General features: G+C 39.1%; 1 protein-coding gene across 3 annotated transcripts; it reads left to right on the top strand.

Annotated features, from left to right (window-relative positions):
• Positions 1-224: 224 nt before the first annotated feature.
• LOC100490207 lies at positions 225-13,005 on the top strand. Of its 3 annotated transcripts, none has more exons than XM_031902696.1 (10): positions 226-381; positions 3,409-3,725; positions 3,801-3,840; positions 5,260-8,531; positions 9,188-9,263; positions 9,388-9,479; positions 9,574-9,611; positions 10,522-10,688; positions 11,829-11,981; positions 12,584-13,005. In XM_031902696.1, exons 2-10 carry the CDS (start codon positions 3,609-3,611, stop codon positions 12,910-12,912), a joined length of 4,284 nt encoding a protein of 1,427 aa, XP_031758556.1. In that variant the 5' UTR covers positions 226-381; positions 3,409-3,608; the 3' UTR covers positions 12,913-13,005. The 3 variants fall into 3 exon arrangements, with proteins under 3 accessions (XP_017949651.1, XP_031758556.1, XP_002939555.4); XM_002939509.5 differs by having other exon boundaries at positions 5,260-8,541; positions 9,189-9,263; XM_018094162.2 differs by lacking the exons at positions 9,574-9,611; positions 10,522-10,688; positions 11,829-11,981; positions 12,584-13,005 and having other exon boundaries at positions 225-381; positions 5,260-8,541; positions 9,189-9,263; positions 9,355-9,444.
• The last annotated feature ends 7,758 nt before the right edge of the window (positions 13,006-20,763 follow it).

Raw genomic sequence — 20,763 nt, 5'->3', positions numbered from 1 at the left:
CTTAGCTCAATTAGAAAAAGTTTTTTTTAAATCATTAATTACATTGTTAAAGAGCATGTAAGCATCTGTAATTAGCTGTATGCTACATAAAAATGGACTGAATTTAAACCATTCTGCTAAAGCTACAGAAGTTTTAAATGTGAGATCTTCAATTACTGATTTATTAAGTTCTATGTTTTGTTGTTAACTCTGTTCTCATTTTATAATGTCTGGCTTCTAATCAGTTCAGATAAACTGTGTGTGGCTGCTCAGAAGCTGTGTATTTGGTAGTATGCATCTCATTACTCAGAGCCATGCAGCATGTGGGATTGATATGACTGCCAGTTTTAAAGGGATGAGGTTACAAAACCTGACCAAGCTGTGCCATTCTTTGGGAACCTGGTGAGTTGTTTGGAAAACTCCCATCTATATTTACTGCTGTATAACTATATATTGTATTTATATTCCTATACAGTTACAAAAATCCAAGATTTGTTTCAGCAATATTCTATTATTCACACACATTTGCACATGGCACCTGGAATGGAAGTATGTGGCCCACACAACATTGTGCACTACTTTTTCTTCTATGGAAGGTTTTACTACATTTACATTTTCTTTTTTCCATTTTGCATTTATACAGTGATTTTTCTGTGAGGGGTTTAAAGCAGCCAAACATCATGGCAGCATCACACAGTTATACTGGCGAGTAGGCAAACAGCGTATAGAACTAGATATTCAGCAGGGCTGTGTATCAGCTGATTCATATGCTTTGTTGGTATAGATATGCCGACATCAGTGCCAAGACTCCTGTATTCATTGGGGTTCGGGATGGTTATCTGAATAGGTGTTCATGCAGATAATACTGTTTAAATTTATAAGGACGTCAACAATTGCTGATTCTGAAACTCTTTTCTCTTTGTCTTTTACGACAACCTTTTTGTCCTCTGTGCCATTTATACCATCTTTAATATGCACTTTACTTACAACTCCTAATCCTTACTGCCCCTTCCCCTATCCTTCATTAATTCCTAGCATTCTGATCTCTCACACCATTGGTCGGCATGCTTCATCGGTGCACAGTCCATATTTTCTGTGCATTGGTCCGATAATGAAAAAAAAACCATTCTGTTTGTGTGTGGCTGCTTCAGTGTATTATTGTGCAGTTAGTGGGAGCATGGTTACCTGTGGCTGCTGCACCCAGGCATGTCAACTCACCCACATATTTTGTCACCCTAATTCTACACAGTACTGCAGCAACAGGGCTATCACTCCAAATCCTTACTTACTGGCTCCATTAAAATGCACATAAACGTCACCTGAGATCTTCAGAAGCAGTCAAGCAGGGAGCACATTTGAGGGGAGGAATAACTGCCTAAAAGCCATACAGATCACTACTAATCTTGGTTGTAAATATGTGTTTTGTCAAAATAAAATGGCGCTCATTTACTGATACGAAGTGCATTGCATATAGCAAAATTGAGACTGCCAAATTCAATTGACTAAAGTGCTTGCATCTATATAAAATCCTGCATATAAAAATATACATACACACATATATTTCTGCCTTGCACAAAATTGACGGTTGTGTCTCCTTTGCTGAATAAAGTGCTAAGAACCCTAAATTGAACACATGGCTTGAGTTTTCCTTTGAAAATCCAGCCTATACAAATAACTGCCCTGCACCCAATGCTACAGCCTTTTTCCTGCTGCAAGTAACCTGAGGCTGTGGCAAAATGCAATTTTTGGCCCCATAGAGACTAAAAGCATTAAAAAAAAACTTGCTAACGATTTGCCAGTTGGCCAGCCTTCGTATAACTCATATAGTGGACTTTTTGGACTTGATATAAGTTCCAGTCAGAAAAGTCACATTAGCCAAATATCTGTATCTGCAATATGAATGCATTGCTGCCTGCATTTCACAGCAGTGTATTCATAAATGGGGATAACACAAGAAAGCATTCTGGCTTCTGGCTGGGAAAAGAAGTGAAGCAGCCCTTAGACTTGCGGGAATGTGGGTGGCACTTTTAAAGTTAAGTGTGTGGTCTTAAATGTCTTTGTTTTTTTTATTTTTACTCAGGTATAGCTTTACCCAGTGTAAAAACACACTTCTCATCCCTTAGTAACTGTAACAAAATCCTAGACTCAAACCCAAAGTGCCAAACGCCAGTTTTCATGCATAATTAAGAAAGCTATGCAAGACCTTTCATGATGCTTCGTGTACAAGGCAGAAAATCCATCTAGCTTTTCAAACAGAAAAGTTTATGCTGTGAATGTTTAAGCTGTATGCAAGGATTCCATTGTGCGTGATCGGGGGCATCATCTACGATCGCTAACTACTGCTTCTTCTACTCCCATCGCCCATTGTAAACAAAGTTTGCAGTTGTAGAAACCAATGAGATGTTTGCTTTTAAACTGGTAACCAGTAAATGCTACCTGTTAATTGGTTTTCGATCTCACACTTGCACATATCCCTATAATCTTTCCCTCTGCCGATGTCTACTGGGCCCACATCCTTGTGGGCAGGCTTACAGGAGAAACGTTTAATTCAACCTCAGTTTATTTATTAAACTGGTGGCTCATTATTTATAGGCCACAGGGACATAAAGGCATGTCTCCGCCTATGATGAGTAGGTAAGATGAGTCTTAAATTGGGTCAGGCCTGAAACTAGGAGTAGGCAGCTGTCTGCCTGGGAAACAACAATTTTGGGAAGAGAGGGGGCGCAATTCCACAAAATACATTTCTTGCTTTCATTTATTCAAAATCTAGTTGCCTGTAAATAAGAGAAAAACAACAGGTCCTTTGGCATCCCACATGTGCCAGTATGCACAGCGACACATTCACGTGTCAGGCACATCTTCAGACAATTCTTTCCTTCCCTTGTCATGTCATTTGGTCTGTGCCCACCACTAACTTCTACAAACTGGGGAGGAATTGACTGCAAAAACTCCATGGCTTCCATTGCTTTTGTTATAGTGCCGGGCTTTTCATCTCAGGATACAATGAAACACTTTATATATAGTTAGGGGACTATAACTATCAGGCCCAAAGTTTGCTGCAGTTCTTATCAGCTACAGTAACCAATTAACCGGTAGCATTTACTGGTTACCGGTTTAAAAGCAAACATCTCATTGGTTGCTACAACTGCAAACTTTGTTCATTTATTAGACATGGGGGTAAAAGTACACAGTACTAATGTCAGTGCTACTAATTTACTGGAATAATTTGATTGCCATGCCAATATAAAATTGGGCCCCATTTAATAATAAAGTCTAATAAACACATTTTACAAACAATACATAGCAAAAGGTGCCTTTCCACTAGGGCTTTGTTCAGTTGCCCCCAGATTATTTCTCAATGCAGAATATTTAATTTTCTCTATCATGTGCATTGCTGTTTTGAGATTTTTCTTCATTCTTCATTGCCAGGAATCATTTGGAATACAGGAGTCACCGGCACATTTCTACGCCATGTCACTTGGGCCAGAAAACATCAAGAGAGTGCCTGCAACTTGAAAAACCCGGAAGATACAAAACAAATCTCTTCACAATCTTTTTGCATGATTCAGCAATTAAATTGTCCTTTGTGGTTTATGAACTTCTTCTGGAAGGCCACATAAAAATCTGCAATGGAGCAACTATCAGAGCTTTCACATGTCACTATCCTCCTAGTGCTGGGACTATGTACCCATTGCTACTGTACAGAAAGAATTTATAGTCGGATTGGCAACATACTCAGTAATAATGTGAGTAAGCTGAATGGTTACTATTTTGTTAAATATACATTCCTGAATTTAAAAAGTCTGTGTTTGCTTTCAAAGGGAAATCAAGTATTCGGGGAAGACAGGCATCCTGCAGCAGGTAAGGATCAACTAGGAGTCTGCTCCTGAATAGAGTGATCTCTATGATACATATAACTGATTACAAGTGATGGCAGTTTTCCCGGCAGACCCAAGGCTACAGGATTGCATTTTATTGGAAGCCCACTTATCAAGAAAATTATATGCCAATAATCTAGTTTTATTACAATTTATCTTTTCTTTATTTGTTTCTTTAAGAAACCTGGTGGTGGCTAGTGATGGGCAAAATGTTTCGGCAGACATGGATTCACGGGGAATTTCCGCGTTTCGCCATTGGCGGATTGTTTCACGAAACGGATGAAAGAATTTGCCGCGGAAAAATTTGGCATGCGTCCAAAAATTGCCGCCCACGTCAAAAAAGAATAGTTGCGGGCATCAAAAGAATAGTTGGGCGACAAAAGAATAGCCACGCGACAAAAGAATAGCCGCGGGTGACAAAAGAATAGCTGCGGATGACAAAAGAATAGTTGCGGGCAACAATTTTTTTTGACGCACAACATTTTTGCCGTTTTGCAAATCTTTAGAAAGATTCGCAATTTTCCGGCGAAGCGAAACAGGACAGATTCGCTCATCATTAGTGGTGGCATTCAGTCATTAGAATTTTCGAATGCATCTGATTTGCAGAATTGTAAGTGTGCACGGACTTCATTACAAATTGGAAGCAAATGCATGGAAGTCCGCCTGATGTAATTTCCAGTGTTCGGCATGGGAGTGACATGATTTTTTAATGAAGGGAACCCTGAAGCTGCTGCATGGTCAGGAGGTGGCAGTAGCTCAATAGATGCAGCAGAGCTGAATTTATAACTTACAGTGGGAAGGAATGAATGTTGCCAAGTGCAACTATGCAGAAATGCAAAGAGCACATTTTGATACAAATACCTCTAATAAATTAGTTTTAACATGCAATTCATTGTGGGGAAGAGTGCAAGAGCACACCTGTGCTTGCAGGTGTAAATCAGAGGCGGGCCAAGATGGCCTGGCGCCCTAGGTGACCCGGTGGGCCACCTCGCCTCCACCGCTGCCCCCAAGCCCCCCCATGTAAATGCAAACGCACACATGCGGGGACTCCGCTAGCGGAGGGAAATGAAGAGTCGGGGAAAGAGATCACAGACTAGGGTAAATGACCCATAATGTATTATAATATTAACTTGCTACAATACTGCCAACGGCAAATGTAGAAATATAAATTGTATATACACATAACATGCTTTTCTATGATTTTTTTTCAAATTTCATGAATGTTTATTACTATGCTAAATTTCACCATTTATGGTGAATCCAGTGGTAGTAAAGTAAATATACAGATATCTTTCTCCTAAGAAAGCAATTTGCTGAAGCAGATGAATGTCTTGACATTTAAAAAAAAAAAATGAAATGAAATTATTGAATTAAATCCTGTTTAATTCCATTTTGTTTTCAGACCTGAAGCAAACCTTGATGTTGGCATTTATGCCAGAGAAAAGTTGCCATGTTCAACTGGAAAATAATTTTGGAACATTTTCTCCCCCCATGTATTCCGGTAATGTAAACCTTTGGTGTAACTGGACTATTGTAGCAGGCCCTGGGAAACACGTAGTTGTTTACATCAAGGGATTCCAGGCCGATGCAAGCTGCGATGAGAATTGGGATGAAATCATTTTCGAAGGTGTATCTTCAACAGTAGAAACCAATGTGGTGTACGCTTGCTGGAATAAGAACACCCATGTATTCGCAGCCCAGGCAACAGCAGTACATGTTGTGTTTTTCTGGCTAAGTTTTTCCCATGTCCGTTCAAAGAAATATTTTGAAGGCAGTTATTACATTTTTGAGGACCCTGTCACCAGTGCCTGGGCACCGGATAAGCCAGTTATCAAGACCACATCCATGCCAGCTGTGTATTCTTCTGGAAAATTGAAACAGACTTCAGATACACCTGCCCTTTATTCAACTGTGTTTCCATCTGATTTCAAGCAAACAAAAGACAAGGGCAGTATTTTTACCACCAAGAGAATTAAACTCTCTGAAAAACAGAAAGAGAGAGAAACAGAGACCTCAAGGGAACGCAAAATAACTAGCTCGGCACCACCCACAGGGATCACATTTATTAACGGCTTACTGAGAAACGTTAAGAAAACCTTTATGGCACAGCACAAGGACATTTTATTATACAGGAACACAAGTCAGCAGATAGAAGAGGACATAGAAATGAGGTCCCTGGCTGGTGTGCAACCAGGAAGCACAGATAATGAAGAAGCTTCTTCAAAGTTTCTCTACTTGTTTTCATCCAAGGAGCCCACATTAGTTAGAGACACAACAAAACCCTCTTTGCAGTCAAATATGGAGAGCAAAGTTGTCCAGTCCCTGTCATTTGCTCCAAGTTCTGCTGATACTCTTGGCCAAATATCATCCTTTACAAAGGAAATTGGTCGAACACAAGAACAAGTCTCAGAAATGATCACTATGGTTCCCACAATACCCAGCTTTATAACACCCACAGACGTCACATATGAAAAGAGTTTACTAAGTGAAATTAATAATACTTTCATGTCACAGAGTGATGGAATTCCATCATACTGGAAAGGAAGTCAGCAAGTAGAAGGGATTCTCAAGGATATTAGGTCCCTGGATGGTATACAATCAGCAAGCATTAATCAAATAGAAACTCTATTATCTACAGCCAATGAACAGGAACACACATTAGCTGGACACATACTACATCACACTTTGCAGCCAAGTATTGAAAGTACATTAAGCCAGGCCCTCTTATTTGCTTCAAGTCCTACTGATACTCTTGTCCAAATAGCATCCCTTAAAAAGGAAACTGATCAAACACTAGAACAAGATTCGGAGTTGATGATTATGGTACCCACAATACCCAGCTTTACAACACCCACAGAGGTCACATATGAAGACAGTTTACCAAGAAAAATCAAAAATAACTTCATGTCAATGAGCCATGGCATTCCATCGCACTGGAAAGGAATTCAACAAACAGAAAAGGTGAATGGATTACAATCAGCAAGAATAGATCAAAAAGAAACTTTGTCAAAGTCTCTCTACCTGTCTACAGTGAGCGAACAGAAACACACAATGGCCGGACACTTACTACAACAAACTTTTCAGTCAAATATCGAAAGTTTATTTGGTCAGGCCCAGTTATTTGCTCCAAGTTCTTTTGCATCATCCTATGACCAAGAACATAGTCAAACACAAGAAGTAGCCTCTATCCTGATGTCTTTAGGATCCAAAATATTCAGTTCTGTAACACCTACAGAGGTCGCATTTGACAGAGAATTAAGATTTTATACTAAAACTACATTAATGCCACAGAGCGAAGAAATGTCATCCCACTGGAGTGGAAGTGAGCTGTTAAATGAGCTGAACATGAACATGAGGTCTCAGGGTGGTGTGCAAGAAAGTCTTCCACAATATCTCTACATGTCTATATCTAGTGAACAAGAACATGTATTACCTGGAGATACAGCACAACCCTTCCTGCAGTCAAGTATTTACAGCTCAGTTGTTCAGTCCCTGTCATTTTCTCCAGATTTTATTGGTAGTCAATCATTGAAACTTGATCTAAGCTTTACTGATGCTCCAGTTCAAATAGCCCACTTAGAAGAGAAGGAATCAATCATGATGACTTTAGAATGTCTGGCTTCAAGCAGTCAGGAGCTTGCTGAGCTTGTTTTAAATCCCTCAAAAAGCTTGGAATTCCATGGAAAAACTCCATGGTTCTCTGAAATATTCCAAATAGAATCTGTGATGGCTATAGAGGAATATATAAAATTACCATCATCCCCCCAAAAAACACTGTATTTTAGTGATTGGTCAGTAGGATCTAAAAGGTTGACTGAAGTTACTAAATCTGCAGTTGGTTTTTCAACATGGTGGGCAGTTTCCAGCACAGAAGAACTCTTAGCATCTCACTCTAGAATTGTAGCAGAAATGGAATTCGACAAGATATCCCAATATAAAGCTGGTGTTGGACATCCTCACTTGACTACCAGTCCTCTAGAAAACACTCAGTCTGTAGCTTCTTCTATGGTTTCATCTAAATCAAATTTCGCGTTAAGTTCTCAGTTTACTAGTTCTGTAAATGCCAAAGCTTTAGACTCAGTATTTACTGATTCATTTCAAATGGATTATCCTCCACAAGACATTCATAATGCATTTTCAGATCTTCAGAAACTGCTTGATACATTATCTGATTCTCCATATTCTGCTCTAGTGGCCAGCCATATATCTCCAGACCATGGACATGGATATAATGATCAGCCTAGTCAGATGGTTGGTACAGAATATATTCATAACCACTTGGTACCATCTGGTGAATCCAGCTTTGGGGAGTCACTCAGAGAGGCAACTTTGCTGATAGCCTCTGCCACAGAGGAAACAAAGCCTGAGTACTTCACACAAGATATACAATTACCAGATAAGCAGAAGGTGGAGATGCAAATTTCTAATGTAGCCTTGTCTACTGCAATGCCAAAGATGAGTAGTTTCCTATCAGATAGCATTGAACAGGCTAGTGTGCCCACCCATTTATCCCAGATATATGAATCACAACCAAGACCCAGAGGACACACAACTGTGTATCAGGAGACACCAATAACTGCGTTCACTGCGATTGTGGAAGCGGAGATACAAAGCACTTACCCGTATCAGCCATTTTTTGATTTTGATTATATCCCATCGGATCGACCAAGGGCTGCTAATATTGGTATTTGATTTTTAATGATTAAACAATAGTATGTATGTATGTATGTATATCTTTATTTATAAAGCACTACTTATGTACACAGCGCTGTACAGTAGAATACATTAATACAAACAGGGGGTTATTAAGATAATAATAGATAAATACAAAGTATAACAATAAATACAAATAAATACAAGATACAGTTGCAATAAGTTAAGAGTCAAAGACACAAGAGGATGGAGGTCCCTGCCCCGTAGAGCTTACAATCTATATGGGAGGGTAACTTACTGACACAAATAGGCAAATATAAGTGCTGTAGGTCAATAGTAGATATACAGTGTGTCAATTCTTTAATGATAATATTCATAGAAATGCATGTTCCCTTGATTTGCTTGGCTAGTTGTTTTTGTTTGTTTCAGAAATTTTCCAAAGCCATTTGCAATACTCAAATATATTTTGAGTATTTTTTGTAAGTAGCAACTTAAACATTGTACTTTCTTTCCTCTACATTTTACAGTTTTTCTGCTATATAAGAGCATGTTATTAATCAGGCAGAAGAGAAATACACAGAGAAGAAGTTACCTATACATTAGAGCAGTAGGTAGGAAGATATTACCAACAACTGTTCTTATATCATCATAATAATATGTACATTGCCTCCTTGCTAGACATATTGGATATGGCCACATCTTTTGGAAATAATGGGAATAAAACAAACCTGGGATTTCTACATTTTCCAGGAGGTAAGCCCCACTTATTTTTAATAACAACACAAAAAGGTAAATTGTGTCTTTCTTCTGTTATGAAATATTTGTTGGTTATGTCAACTTTCAGAATTTCAGGAAATCTTGTTTTTAATTTGAGCAGAACGTTTGTTTGCTATTACTGCTGAAGTTCAACACGATGAGCTTTTGCCACTGGGACTAGAAACCTATGTGTTTCAATTAGTACAAGAAGAGGTAAGGTATGAAACGGGGAAGGGTTGGGCTCTGGTTTAAATGCTGCTATACACAATATAATAATTGAACTTCTTTTACTAATGTAATCACTCAGTTACCAGAAGCAACCTTCTTCCTGCCAGTGGGGAAATGGTAAGCATTTCAGCTTTATAAAATATTTAGATTTTGTTAAATGTAGAAATTAATGAATGGACAACACAATACATAAATCCACAAGAGCAGTCCGGGTGCGGGAGATGAACTATAAGTTAGCCACTAGGTGGCACTACACCCCAAATGTATAATAACAGCTCAGATCTGTGCTGGAGATGCGGACTAGAGAGAGGTACCCATGTACATATTTGGTATGCATGCCCCTCACTGAGGCAATTTTGGGCCAAGGTTATCCTAGATATATCGGACATCACCAAGATTACAATCAAAGAAACAGATGTCTCAATTATTAAGAATATTGTTCTCTCCGACACACTCACTTTTCACTTCATGCAGCGAAAAATGCTGATTCCCCTGGAAGTCAACACCCCCCCATCTTACAATAAATGGATTCACCTGGTAGAGGACACAAGAAAACTGGAAGAAATCACACATGTCCTACACAAAACTAGTGGGAAATATTGGAAAATTTGGGACCCGTGGCTTACCTTTATAAAACTAAAATCTCCCCCCCAGAGTTGATTATGTGAGGAGGCAAACTTGGTAAAACGCATGGTAATATAATTAAACAAAAGATAAGATCAATATCTGTGCCAGAAATAAACTTGTTGTCAGGACTTGTCTCAAAAAAATGTAGCTTTTGTGGTGTATATTAAACATAGATGTCAATGAGGCCCAGGAAACAGTTTTTCTGCCCAACAGGAAAATGTTTTCAGCCACTACCACAAATTCATAAAACCTTTTAGGAAATCATCTTTTATTTTTTACATGCGGTTTTCCCCTACTTTTTAGGGTTTCAGAACTCTATGAGAATGGTGCATAAAATCATGTTTTAGTCTAAAGTTAAATAACAATGGATCTTTTCAGTTTGTTTCTTTTTCTAATGCAGGGGAGAGGGCAACCACACAACAAACAATAACACAATGCTGAGTTTCTGGCTACACCTAAAACGAGGTGGAAGAGACATGGAAAATGTTACAGAAAACCATCTAAAGGCCCTTGTAAACTCATCTCTTGGGAAACTTAATGCCACCATGGTGTCCTTCTCAGCTGAAGGTACATTTTTCCAAATGCCAATATTGTTAAAGAATTTTGTTGTTCACCAATCACATGTGACCTGCTAGCAATTCCTAATTCCTCAGCAGAAATTTCTGTACTGGAATTACATCTTTATTATAAATACAAAAATAAAATTGAATAATTTGATGGCTGCTACAATAATTGTAATGAGCATTCTCTGTAAGCTGCATGCTGGTACAGCAGTGATCCCCAACCAGTGGCTTGTGAGTAACATGTTGCTTTCCAACCCCTTGGATGTTGCTCCTAGTGTCCTTCAAACAGGTGCTTATTTTTGATTTATTGGCTTGGGGGCAAATTTTGGTTGCAAAAACCAGGCCAAATTCCAGTGAAATGAACAGATCAAAGAAGAGGCTGCAGGTACTCAGTAGAACTCTGATAGGGCTATGCATTATTAATATTATAATTATTAACATTTATTTATAAATCGCCAACATATTCCGCAACGCTGTACAATACAGTTAAAGCCCTCAACTGAGCCCTTTGGCAATTTTCTTTTTTATTTTAAGAGACTCAAATTCTATAAGTCTTATTTGCTATGACACCTTCTGTAGTTCTTTTTAGGCTGGCAGTGTTTGATGGATGTCAAAGGGAAACAACTGCAGTACAGGTATAGGACCCTTTATCCAGAACGCTCAGGACCAAGGGTATTCTGGATAAGGGGTCTTTCTGTATTTAAATTAATTAAACCCAATAGGATTGTTTTACCTCCAATAAGGATTTATACATAAGGATATATCTTAGTTTAGATCAATTACAAGGTACTGTTTTATTATTACAGAGAAAAGGGAATCATTTAACCATTAAATAAACCCAATAGGGCTGTTCTGCCCCAATAAGGGGTAATTATATCTTAGTTGGAATCAAGTACAAGGTACTGTTTTATTATTACAGAGAAAAAGGAAATCAGTTTTAAAATTCTGAATTATTTGATTAAAATGGAGTCTATGGGAGACAGGCTTTCCGTAATTCGGAGCTTTCTGGATAATGGGTTTACGGACAAGGGACCCTATACCTGTACCACATTTAGCCACAGTTTTGTATCACAAGTAACAAGTAAACTGCTGTTTTATTTAGCATGGCACCTTTCTAAGACATATTACTTTTGCTTTATCTCAGATGTGAATGAATGTCAGATGGAAATCCATCAATGTGATATTCAAGCTGATTGTACCAATGAAAATGGGACATATTCCTGCCATTGTAAGGATGGCTACAAAGATGATTCTCTTGCAGCGCTGGGCATTGTTTGTATTAAATCCCAGAATTCAGGTACTGTGCGGTTACACCTTGCTAAATACACATTCCATAATATGTCGAAATGTTAGCTTCTAGAACCTTCACCTTGGCTAACTATATGGACATTGCCAACTGGGATGCTACGAATGAGCCATCCCAACTTCGCAACCTAAAACCCATTGCATAACATGCATTTGTCTAACGAAATTAGCACAAGAAATTGTATTTCTGTTGCCAGTTTCCTGAATGTGTCTGTGTGTGTTGGTTGGTTGGCTTGGCAGAGGCAAACTTGTTTGACCACAATAGTGACTGCAATATTTATTTTTATATCCTGCCCCAGCACACCATTGTCAGTTGTGTTGCATGTAGATATTGTTGCTGGTGTTTTGAGTCATACTCCTTTCAGAAGTCAGGTAATGATAAGAATAATTTTATCAATGGCTATTTATTGTCCCTTTATATCTATTGGTCTACGTATATTTTATTCTGCTCATATAACATTGGTTGTTTACTGAAGGTTTTTGGAAATGTGCTTTTATATGCACTAAACTGCAGAAGACAGTTTGACCTGGAGCTGGGTTTCACATCACTGCTAATATTTACAATATTATCCTTTTGTTTTTTATCTTTTACAGTTCTTCGCCTTCTCTATATTCAGCTGGAGGTTTGGCTAGGCACCACAGTAGCTGTAGCTGTTGTCTTTTTCATTATCTTCACTATTCTATGTACGCTGCTACAAAACAGACATCCCAAGGGTAACTCCAGCCTCAGAGAAGCAGATCCAGCAATTTCTCAGCTGGGAAGAATTCCTTTAGACCCTTCTCCACAGAGAGAAATGGGTTACATTCTATCAACAAACCCCCAACACATGTCTCTTCAATTCGCCCCTGACCGGCATACAGGAAGAGAAGGTCCTGGAACACTTGAAATGATGAAAATCACTGTTGAACAAACTGCATGTTAATTCTACTCATTTTTTTTTCATGCTGCACTGATCACACTGTGTGTTATGTATGCAATGAGTTACCATCAATAAAGATTGGTTGCTTGTGCTAACACTCTTCCAGGTTATATATATACATGCACATACGCAAGTTCTGATCCGCCACTCACCACTCTCTGGGTGCTTCCCATTACAACTTAACATTCATTTTCAAAATGCTTTCTGTGTAAGAAAAAAAAAAAAATATATATATATATATGTATCACAAAAAAAGACCAGCAACATGGAGAATAATGCATTAAAAAAAGCATGAATAGCCAACGTTACATTTCAGTCCCCATCAGGACCTTCCTCGAGTCTTTGAGAAAGGCTTTTGAGAAAGGGTGCTAAAGGGTGCTATGTCCTTTGCTTTGGCATAATTATTATATAGAAATAGTCCTAACGCATAATTCACAGACGTATTTTACACCTCCTTGGAGTGGGCGTTACTAAACAACATTGCAGTTTGAGCATCTGTGGTGACAAGATGGAGATTGCAGATGAATTCTTTTCTTGAATCTGAAGAACAGAATCAACTATGTGATCACCCTAGAGTGATGCATCCTCGAGTTTTCAGGGAAACGGTAATTTTCAGAATGGTAGTTTTCAGAAAGTAACGGTTATGTGGGTAATAGCGTGTGATAATATTGCGTGCTATAAAATAACGCATAAACATATTGCATGCTTTAAAATAACGATTAAAATATGGCATGCTAAAAAATATCACTCATGGCTCACTGGAAAATAATGTCAAGTGAACTTTTGGTGAATCGATCGTTAATTATAAAAATATAAGAAGTGATACCATTTTTAAAACATGCTGAAAATAACACTCACTATTTTGACCTTTTGTGAATCAGCCCCTAAGGGTCTAATTTGCAAATAAAAAACCTGTGGCTTAACATTACCCAGGCAACTTTGTGTTGCTCAGAGTAAAATAAGACTTGAGCAAAGTTTCTCACCTTTACCTTGAAGTATTTGATCAGGTAACGGCAAGAAATCACACATGTTACACATTTAATGGAATGTTTTATACTAACAGATCTGCACCTACAAAGTCACCGTTTTATTCAATCTATATTATATAGCTGCAATTGCAACCAGTTTTTGTTCCTATTTCTAAACTTTTATTCCCTCCTTTCCATTCTTGGAACTTCCAAACATTGACCACTAGAGGTCAGTGTGTTTCTTTCATGTGACTGAGTAAAAACAAAATTGTTTCTGTTTGAATGTGTTTAGTCTGTTATAATCAAAAGTTAATAATAATAATATTACACTCATTTTGTTATACTAGCCAGTATTATTTTGGTACTTGTTTAAAATGTACTTGTTAAAATGTTTTTAATCTCCGCTGTCTTCCAAATGCTGTGCTCTTAATGTTTGCAATAGAGAGGAAAACCTTTAACATAAAGGTAAGAATAACAGAAATGCTTTTACTTTGATAAATTCATGCAGAGCCCTGTGTGTGAATGTTCTAGAAGTTGCAGGCACCCTCTGCAGTTCCAGTTTGATTGGCTTCCTTATTGAGCTGTGCCCTTGCAAGGATGGGCTGTGTGGCAGTGCTGATAAAGGGCAGTAGGATCTTTTTATGAGCAAGACTAGGCTATAGAGTTATGTCGGCTGATTAAAATTAGGAGTTTGTCATTTCTGGGAGTTGCTTAGTTTAAATAATTTTTGTTTTTGAAAGAAGGTCCTTGGGCAAATCTTTTCAAAACAGCCTTGATACTAGGAATTACAAAATAAAAGCAGTTTGGTTGGTCCAGTTGGTACAGTCATGCACCAGGTTTAAGGTTGCGACCTTTTCTGAGAAAAAATACAGGCCTTCCTATATTTTCATGTTTTTTCCCTATTAATAACATTTAGATCAAGCATAATTTTTACCGGCAGCAACCTTAGCCAGGTTAGGTGTAACCTAACCTAACCTAACCTTGGGCAAGTACTTAATGTGCGTCCAAAAGGCTGGACCTCAGAATATGTGAAAGAGGAGCCAGGGAGGCTGAGAAAGAGTGGCTCCACTTACCTGCATGATCACCTGGTGCAATTCAATCATCATCATTGTCAAATAGTATACCAAAAATGTATTTTTTCTAATGGCTTTTCTAATGTTTACTGTTTTTCCATAATTTGGATTTTAAAGATCATTTTCATTTTTCACCCTTCTATACTGTCACACTTCGCTCCAGTAGTTGTCTGTATAGGACCCGTTATCCAGAATGCTCGGGACCAAGGGTATGCCAGATAAGGGGTCTTTCTATAATTTGGATCTCCGTACCTTAAGTCTACTAAAAAATCAATAAAACATTAATCAAACCCAATAGGATTGTTTTGCATCCAATAAGGATTATTTATATCTTAATTGGGATCAGTTACAAGGTACTGTTTTATTACTACGTTTACTAAGTTTTAAAATTCTGAATTATTTGATTTAAATGGAGTCTATGGGAGATGGGCTTTCCGTAATTTGGAGCTTTCTGGATAACGGGTTTCCGGATAAGGGATCCCATACCTGTTTATGGAAAGTTGTTCCTGGCCTTCAGTAGTAAAACATATGGAAATCACAGCAGAACACCACTTTAAGAAATCATAGTTTTTCAGAGCACTGCATTTATTTTACAGTATATGATATGATGAAAAGGCAATAAATATGCATGAAAGACATTATCCCATGCTAGAGAAGCATCATGTAATTAAGCTATAGTTTTCTTGTAAGCCCCTCCCCTTCTGGTAACGACAGTGCATAGGGCCTGCCAAATCAGCCACCAACTCTGCTTCATCAAAGCATCTTATTGTTTGAATCATAGATGATTCTGAGAAACCCCCAGGACAATTTGTCAGCACATTGCAATTCATCCCCCACTATTGAACTGCCTTTTGCTCTGCTTTCTAAATAAACAATAAGTAATGTGAAACACATTTTCTCCCTTAAACAGAGATATATATTATCCTTTAAATCTGTTTTTTTATATCACTGTCCAAAGTGATCTAAACACAGCATAAAATGGGCATTGGTAGACCAGAACTATCTGGTAGCACAGATTATCTTCTTATACAGATGTATAAGGCCCTGGCCCGGACTGCCAATCTGTGGCTTCAGGCAAATGCCAGAGGGGCTGCTGTAAAATGCAATAGACAGTCACTATTTAGTGGGCCAGTGGGGGCTGTTTGGGTCTCTGTGTGCTTAAAAAGCCAGGGCTATTTTGAACCCCAGTCTGGACCTGAGAATGCCATACAAATATACAAATAATGCCTGTGCACACATAACCCTCCCTGATATGAGACCTTTTAGATATGTACCATAAGATTTCTCAGTATGGATATGGTAAGATCCAGAGGTCGGGGGTTTCTCATTTCTGGCAGGCATTGCATTTCAGACATTACAAAACTGTAGATGGTAGCACTGTTCTGCTGGTGCTGATGGAAGGGGTGTACTATTTGGAACACATACAAAGTAGTACTGCAAGTCACTGGGCAATATGCAATATGTATTAACTAAGCATTTCCCAGTCATGGTTGTATTCAGCTGGACAAGCTCTGTGCTACTTGAACTTAGTAGTTGTAATATTCCTTTGAGGGAAATAAAAAGATAATGCTGGGTTCATTACCATAGCAATAAATTAGATGTTTAGATATAATGGATAAAGCTTTAGGTTACGCATTGAGCAAATCTGCCATATCCAGGCTTTGGCTATGGATACAGTGGAATTCCAGCAAATTGTGTTATATACAGCACAGCAATCACAATGGTACTGGGGCCCAAAGCTTTAGGGCAGTGATCCCCAACCATTGGCTCGTGAGTAACATGTTGCTCACCAGTCCCTTGGGTTTGCTCCCAGTGGCCTCAAAGAAGGTGCTTATTTTTGAATTCTTGGCTTTTGGGCAAGTTTTGGTTGCATAAAAACCAGTTGTACTGCCAGTCCATATAGGAGCTACCAAATAGCCAATCAGAGCCCCTATTTGTAACCCCAGGAACAGTTTTCATGCTTGTGTTGCTCTCCAACTCTTTTTACATTTGAATGTTGCTCACAGGTAAAAAAGGCTGGGGATCCCTGTTGTTTTTTTTTATTTGGATGTTTTTAAAATGTAATTAGTGTAAAGGATACCAGCAGTGCAAGGCACCAATGAAATGCACCAAGCCTCCATACCATGGGCTTGTCAGAGGAGGGTCCCAGTGCAAGTTGGTTACTGGCTCTGGAGAACTGGGGAAACATGTTATTAGGGCTCTGGCACACGGGGAGATTAGTCGCCTGTGACAAATCTCCCCTGTCACAGGCGACTAATCTCCCCGAACTACCATCCCACTGGCGAAAATGTAAGTCGCCGGTGGGATGGCACACATTGCGCAGGCGATTTTGTCAAATCGCCGAAAATGCCTTGCGAGGCAACTTCGGCAATTTGCCGGAATCGCCTGTGCAGCGTGTGCCATCCCACCGGTGACTTACATTTTCGCCGGTGGGATAGAAGTTCGGGGAGATTATTCGCCCGTGACAGGGGAGATTTGTCATGGGCAACTAATCTCCCCGTGTGCCAGAGCCCTTAAAGGAGAAGGAAAGGCTAATAAAGAGTTAATCTCAAGCTGCAGGCATACCTTCAGTTCTCTCAATAGTGCCCTTAAGTCTCCCCATATTTCACCTGTTCAGATGATCAAAAGCCAACCAGGAAGAAAAAACGCTGAGCTGTGTAAAGAAAGTTCCCATAATGCCTCACTCCGGCACCGAGACCCAGACCAAGTGAACATGCTCAGTTAGTAAGACTATGATCCACATTCCTAAGGGGGGGAGTGAGTTCTTAGCATTCTTGAGGGAGGGGGGAGCAGGAGAGGGGAGAGAGCAGAAAGCTGCATGTCTCTGGCACAGGAATTACAGACACAAGAAATCTTTTTACAGAGAACTCAGTGCAGCATTTCTGTGAGTGCTCATGGCTGTATTTACATAGACCTTTCTGATAAAGCTTACTTAGTTTTTACCTTTCTTTCCCCTTTAAGTAAAGTTGCTTTAAGAACCAGTGAATTTACTAAATTACATCTCCCAGCAAGTGTTAACCCTTGATAAAAAGTTGGAATATACTAACTGGTGTATTCCAGTAACATTTTTAAACTACCTATTGCTCGCTGTCAGTTTGCTGCATAAAAATATGATGAATTTACGTAGCCTCACCTGCCCCTGATTTTAAATTCTGAATTTGTTTTGGAGAAAGAACAGGGTGACTTTTATACCTCATATGATCTGGGAGTTCATTAATTGATAATACATGCCCTGCTATACAATCTGTTCCAGTCACTGCAAGGTGCCAATTTCTCTCTGCGTTGGAATGCACAGTTCTGTACACTAGGCACATCCATAATAAGAGCTGGCATGCATACAGCTATCCTGTCCTCCCTTTCTGCTCCTTTCTGCCACGCCAGAGTTCTTGTAGCAAGGGTGTAAGGCTGCTCTATTTTCCAATCATATCCAAAAGAATCTTTCTGAATACCCTGGCAGCACATAGAGTATCTAGCTCATGGTGCCCATACACATTACAATTTTGATTTTTCTTGTGACCATTGGCGCAGGAATGATCTTTCGTACCCTCCACTAACATTCAGAGCTGAATTATCAGATATGCAGGTAGAAACAAAATAATTTTACCCCTGTCTGATGATTCAGCGCTAAGTGATTGCCTTTGCTCGGATGCCTTCAAAGAATCCCAATAAAAAATTTCCATCCCGCTCAATCAACGAGACGTCCAATATCCAAGGTCTTTGCCGATACCGGTCACCTTGACTCTTGCCATTCACACCCCAAATATCGCACAAAACATAATTTCACACGACCTTTAGATATACTGTATGTTGGTGCAGGCTGTTTTACAACGGGACGGGGGGGGCGACTTACATAGGCAGAAAGTCACTTTCCCTGTACTTTTAAAGATGTAGGCCATAGATTTGAAAACTTTTTGGCTTCGGGCCCCCTTTGTGGGTTAGTATTAGAACTGGTTGGTTCCCTTAGTTATATGCAAAAATCTGTTACTCTTTTGTAGATTTAGTGCAGTATCCAAAGCATTCACCCTAAATGTAAGTGGCCTTCAGCAGGCCTGGACTGTGATTCAAAATAGGCCCTGACTCTTCAAGTACACAAACAGCCCTCCCCAGCCCACTAAATAGTGACTGACTATGTGACAGAGGCAGGTCCCTCTGGCATTTGCCATAACCCAAATATTGCCAGTCCAGGCCTACCCTTCAGGCTTGGCCCCATTACATTACATTGAATCCCACAATAAGGGTCAGTACCACAGTTTGGTAAGTACTGTTGTAGGCTGCTGAGAGGGGTCATGGGAATTGAAGTATGTGATAGCTCAGAGGGCTACTAGATAGACATCTCCTTCCCTAGATCATTAAGGTTTCCTTTCTGATGCTGTTTTATATCCATAATAACTGCATTAGTATGGCACTCGATATCACAGTCTGACCATATCACAGAACTACAGCTCTCAATACCACCAATTGTTGGGTGATGGAAGCTGAAATAACTGCTGGAGGGTCTGCAAGTTACACATCTCTGATTTACAGAAATTTTTTTCCATCTGGAACACCTGATACTGCCTATAGTACCAGACACCAATTTAAACTGAACTGTTACTAAGCCATTCCCGTTACAATTACACAAGATGTATTTTACTATACAGAAGTCCCTCAAAATATTCAACCCCATATCTTTTTCAGGATTTAGTTAATCAAGCCCTATCCAGTACTGTATGAGAGTGCATCTAGAATAGAAAAGAAAGATATGAAGGAACATATAGTATGTGTCCCACAGCCATCAATAAGCTTCACGCCTTGTATTTCTCTGTTACTGAGGAATGCGTGTGGGCCTGTTTGACAAAGGCAAGCTTTGTGTTCATATACACTCCTAGTCCTAGGCAATACGCAGAACATTCTGGAGTGGAATTCCTGCACCAGCACAATGTAAAAATTCAGCATTAACTCACTCACTGACTAAAAAGATAACCTTAATACCATATAGCAAGATCGGACAGGGTTTTTACTGTATATAGAGAATCAATAGAAATAAAAATGTACTTGTCAGTTTGTTCTTGCCTAAATAATTTAAATAAAATAAGATGAAGTTCTTTTTTGAAAGGAAATAATGGATTATGTAAAACTGGATGCAAATGGAAAAATACATAAAAATTCAAATACGGCACTTACTGTAATCCTTTTTATTTACACCTTTCGTAGAATACAGTATTGGTGTGCTATTTTATATACTGAGCCACATACTAGCAACATGTAATGCTACAAAATAAAAGAGAAGACAGTAAAAAAAAGGGTTAAAGCAGGGGTTCTTGGATGGTTTTTGTCCAGGCCTTTTAATTTTGGAACTCAGGGGTTCTAGGCAGTTGTGAATCCCTATAAGGGCTATCAAGGGGGTCATGAGGGACCCATCATTTTAGGGAGCATGGTATCGTTGGACGGGCATGGGAAATGGGCAGCACAGGAGTGGGGTTGGGGTGGGAGGGAGGTAGCAGGACACAGCCTGGGGCTCAAAGAATATTTTAGCCCTGGAAATAGGGGTTGCATGTTCAAAAAGGTGCATTACTGGGGCCCATGAGCCCCCAAATATTGGAGCTTTTATTGTAGCAGAAAATAACTATAGTGAGGATTTCTCAATACTGCATTATGAGAAAAGGATAAAGAATGTGGCAGTCATTAGGGACATAGGGAGGGCAGTAAGAGTTTATTTCATTTTTTTGCACTGGGGGCCCTTTAGCCACTTGCTACATCTCTTATACAAATGTACAAGATATTCTAAGGGCTGCCAAAGTTAAATGGTATCATGATCTGGATGAATGAGAATC

The sequence above is a fragment of the Xenopus tropicalis genome, chromosome 5, assembly GCF_000004195.4.
Source record: "Xenopus tropicalis strain Nigerian chromosome 5, UCB_Xtro_10.0, whole genome shotgun sequence".
Lineage (NCBI taxonomy): Eukaryota > Metazoa > Chordata > Amphibia > Anura > Pipidae > Xenopus > Xenopus tropicalis.
Note: the sequence above shows the minus strand (reverse complement) of the source record. Positions and strands in the feature narration are given on the sequence as shown.

What these genes read in the sequence shown, in the direction of transcription:
- LOC100490207 (XM_002939509.5), top strand. Translation starts at nt 3,609, where the DNA reads ATGGAGCAACTATCAGAGCTTTCACATGTCACTATCCTCCTAGTGCTG. An exon ending in ATTTCTACATTTTCCAGGAG is followed by an intron (nt 9,264 to 9,387) that starts GTAAGCCCCACT and finishes TAATTTGAGCAG; the next exon opens with AACGTTTGTTTGCTATTACT. An exon ending in GGTGTCCTTCTCAGCTGAAG is followed by an intron (nt 10,689 to 11,828) that starts GTACATTTTTCC and finishes GCTTTATCTCAG; the next exon opens with ATGTGAATGAATGTCAGATG.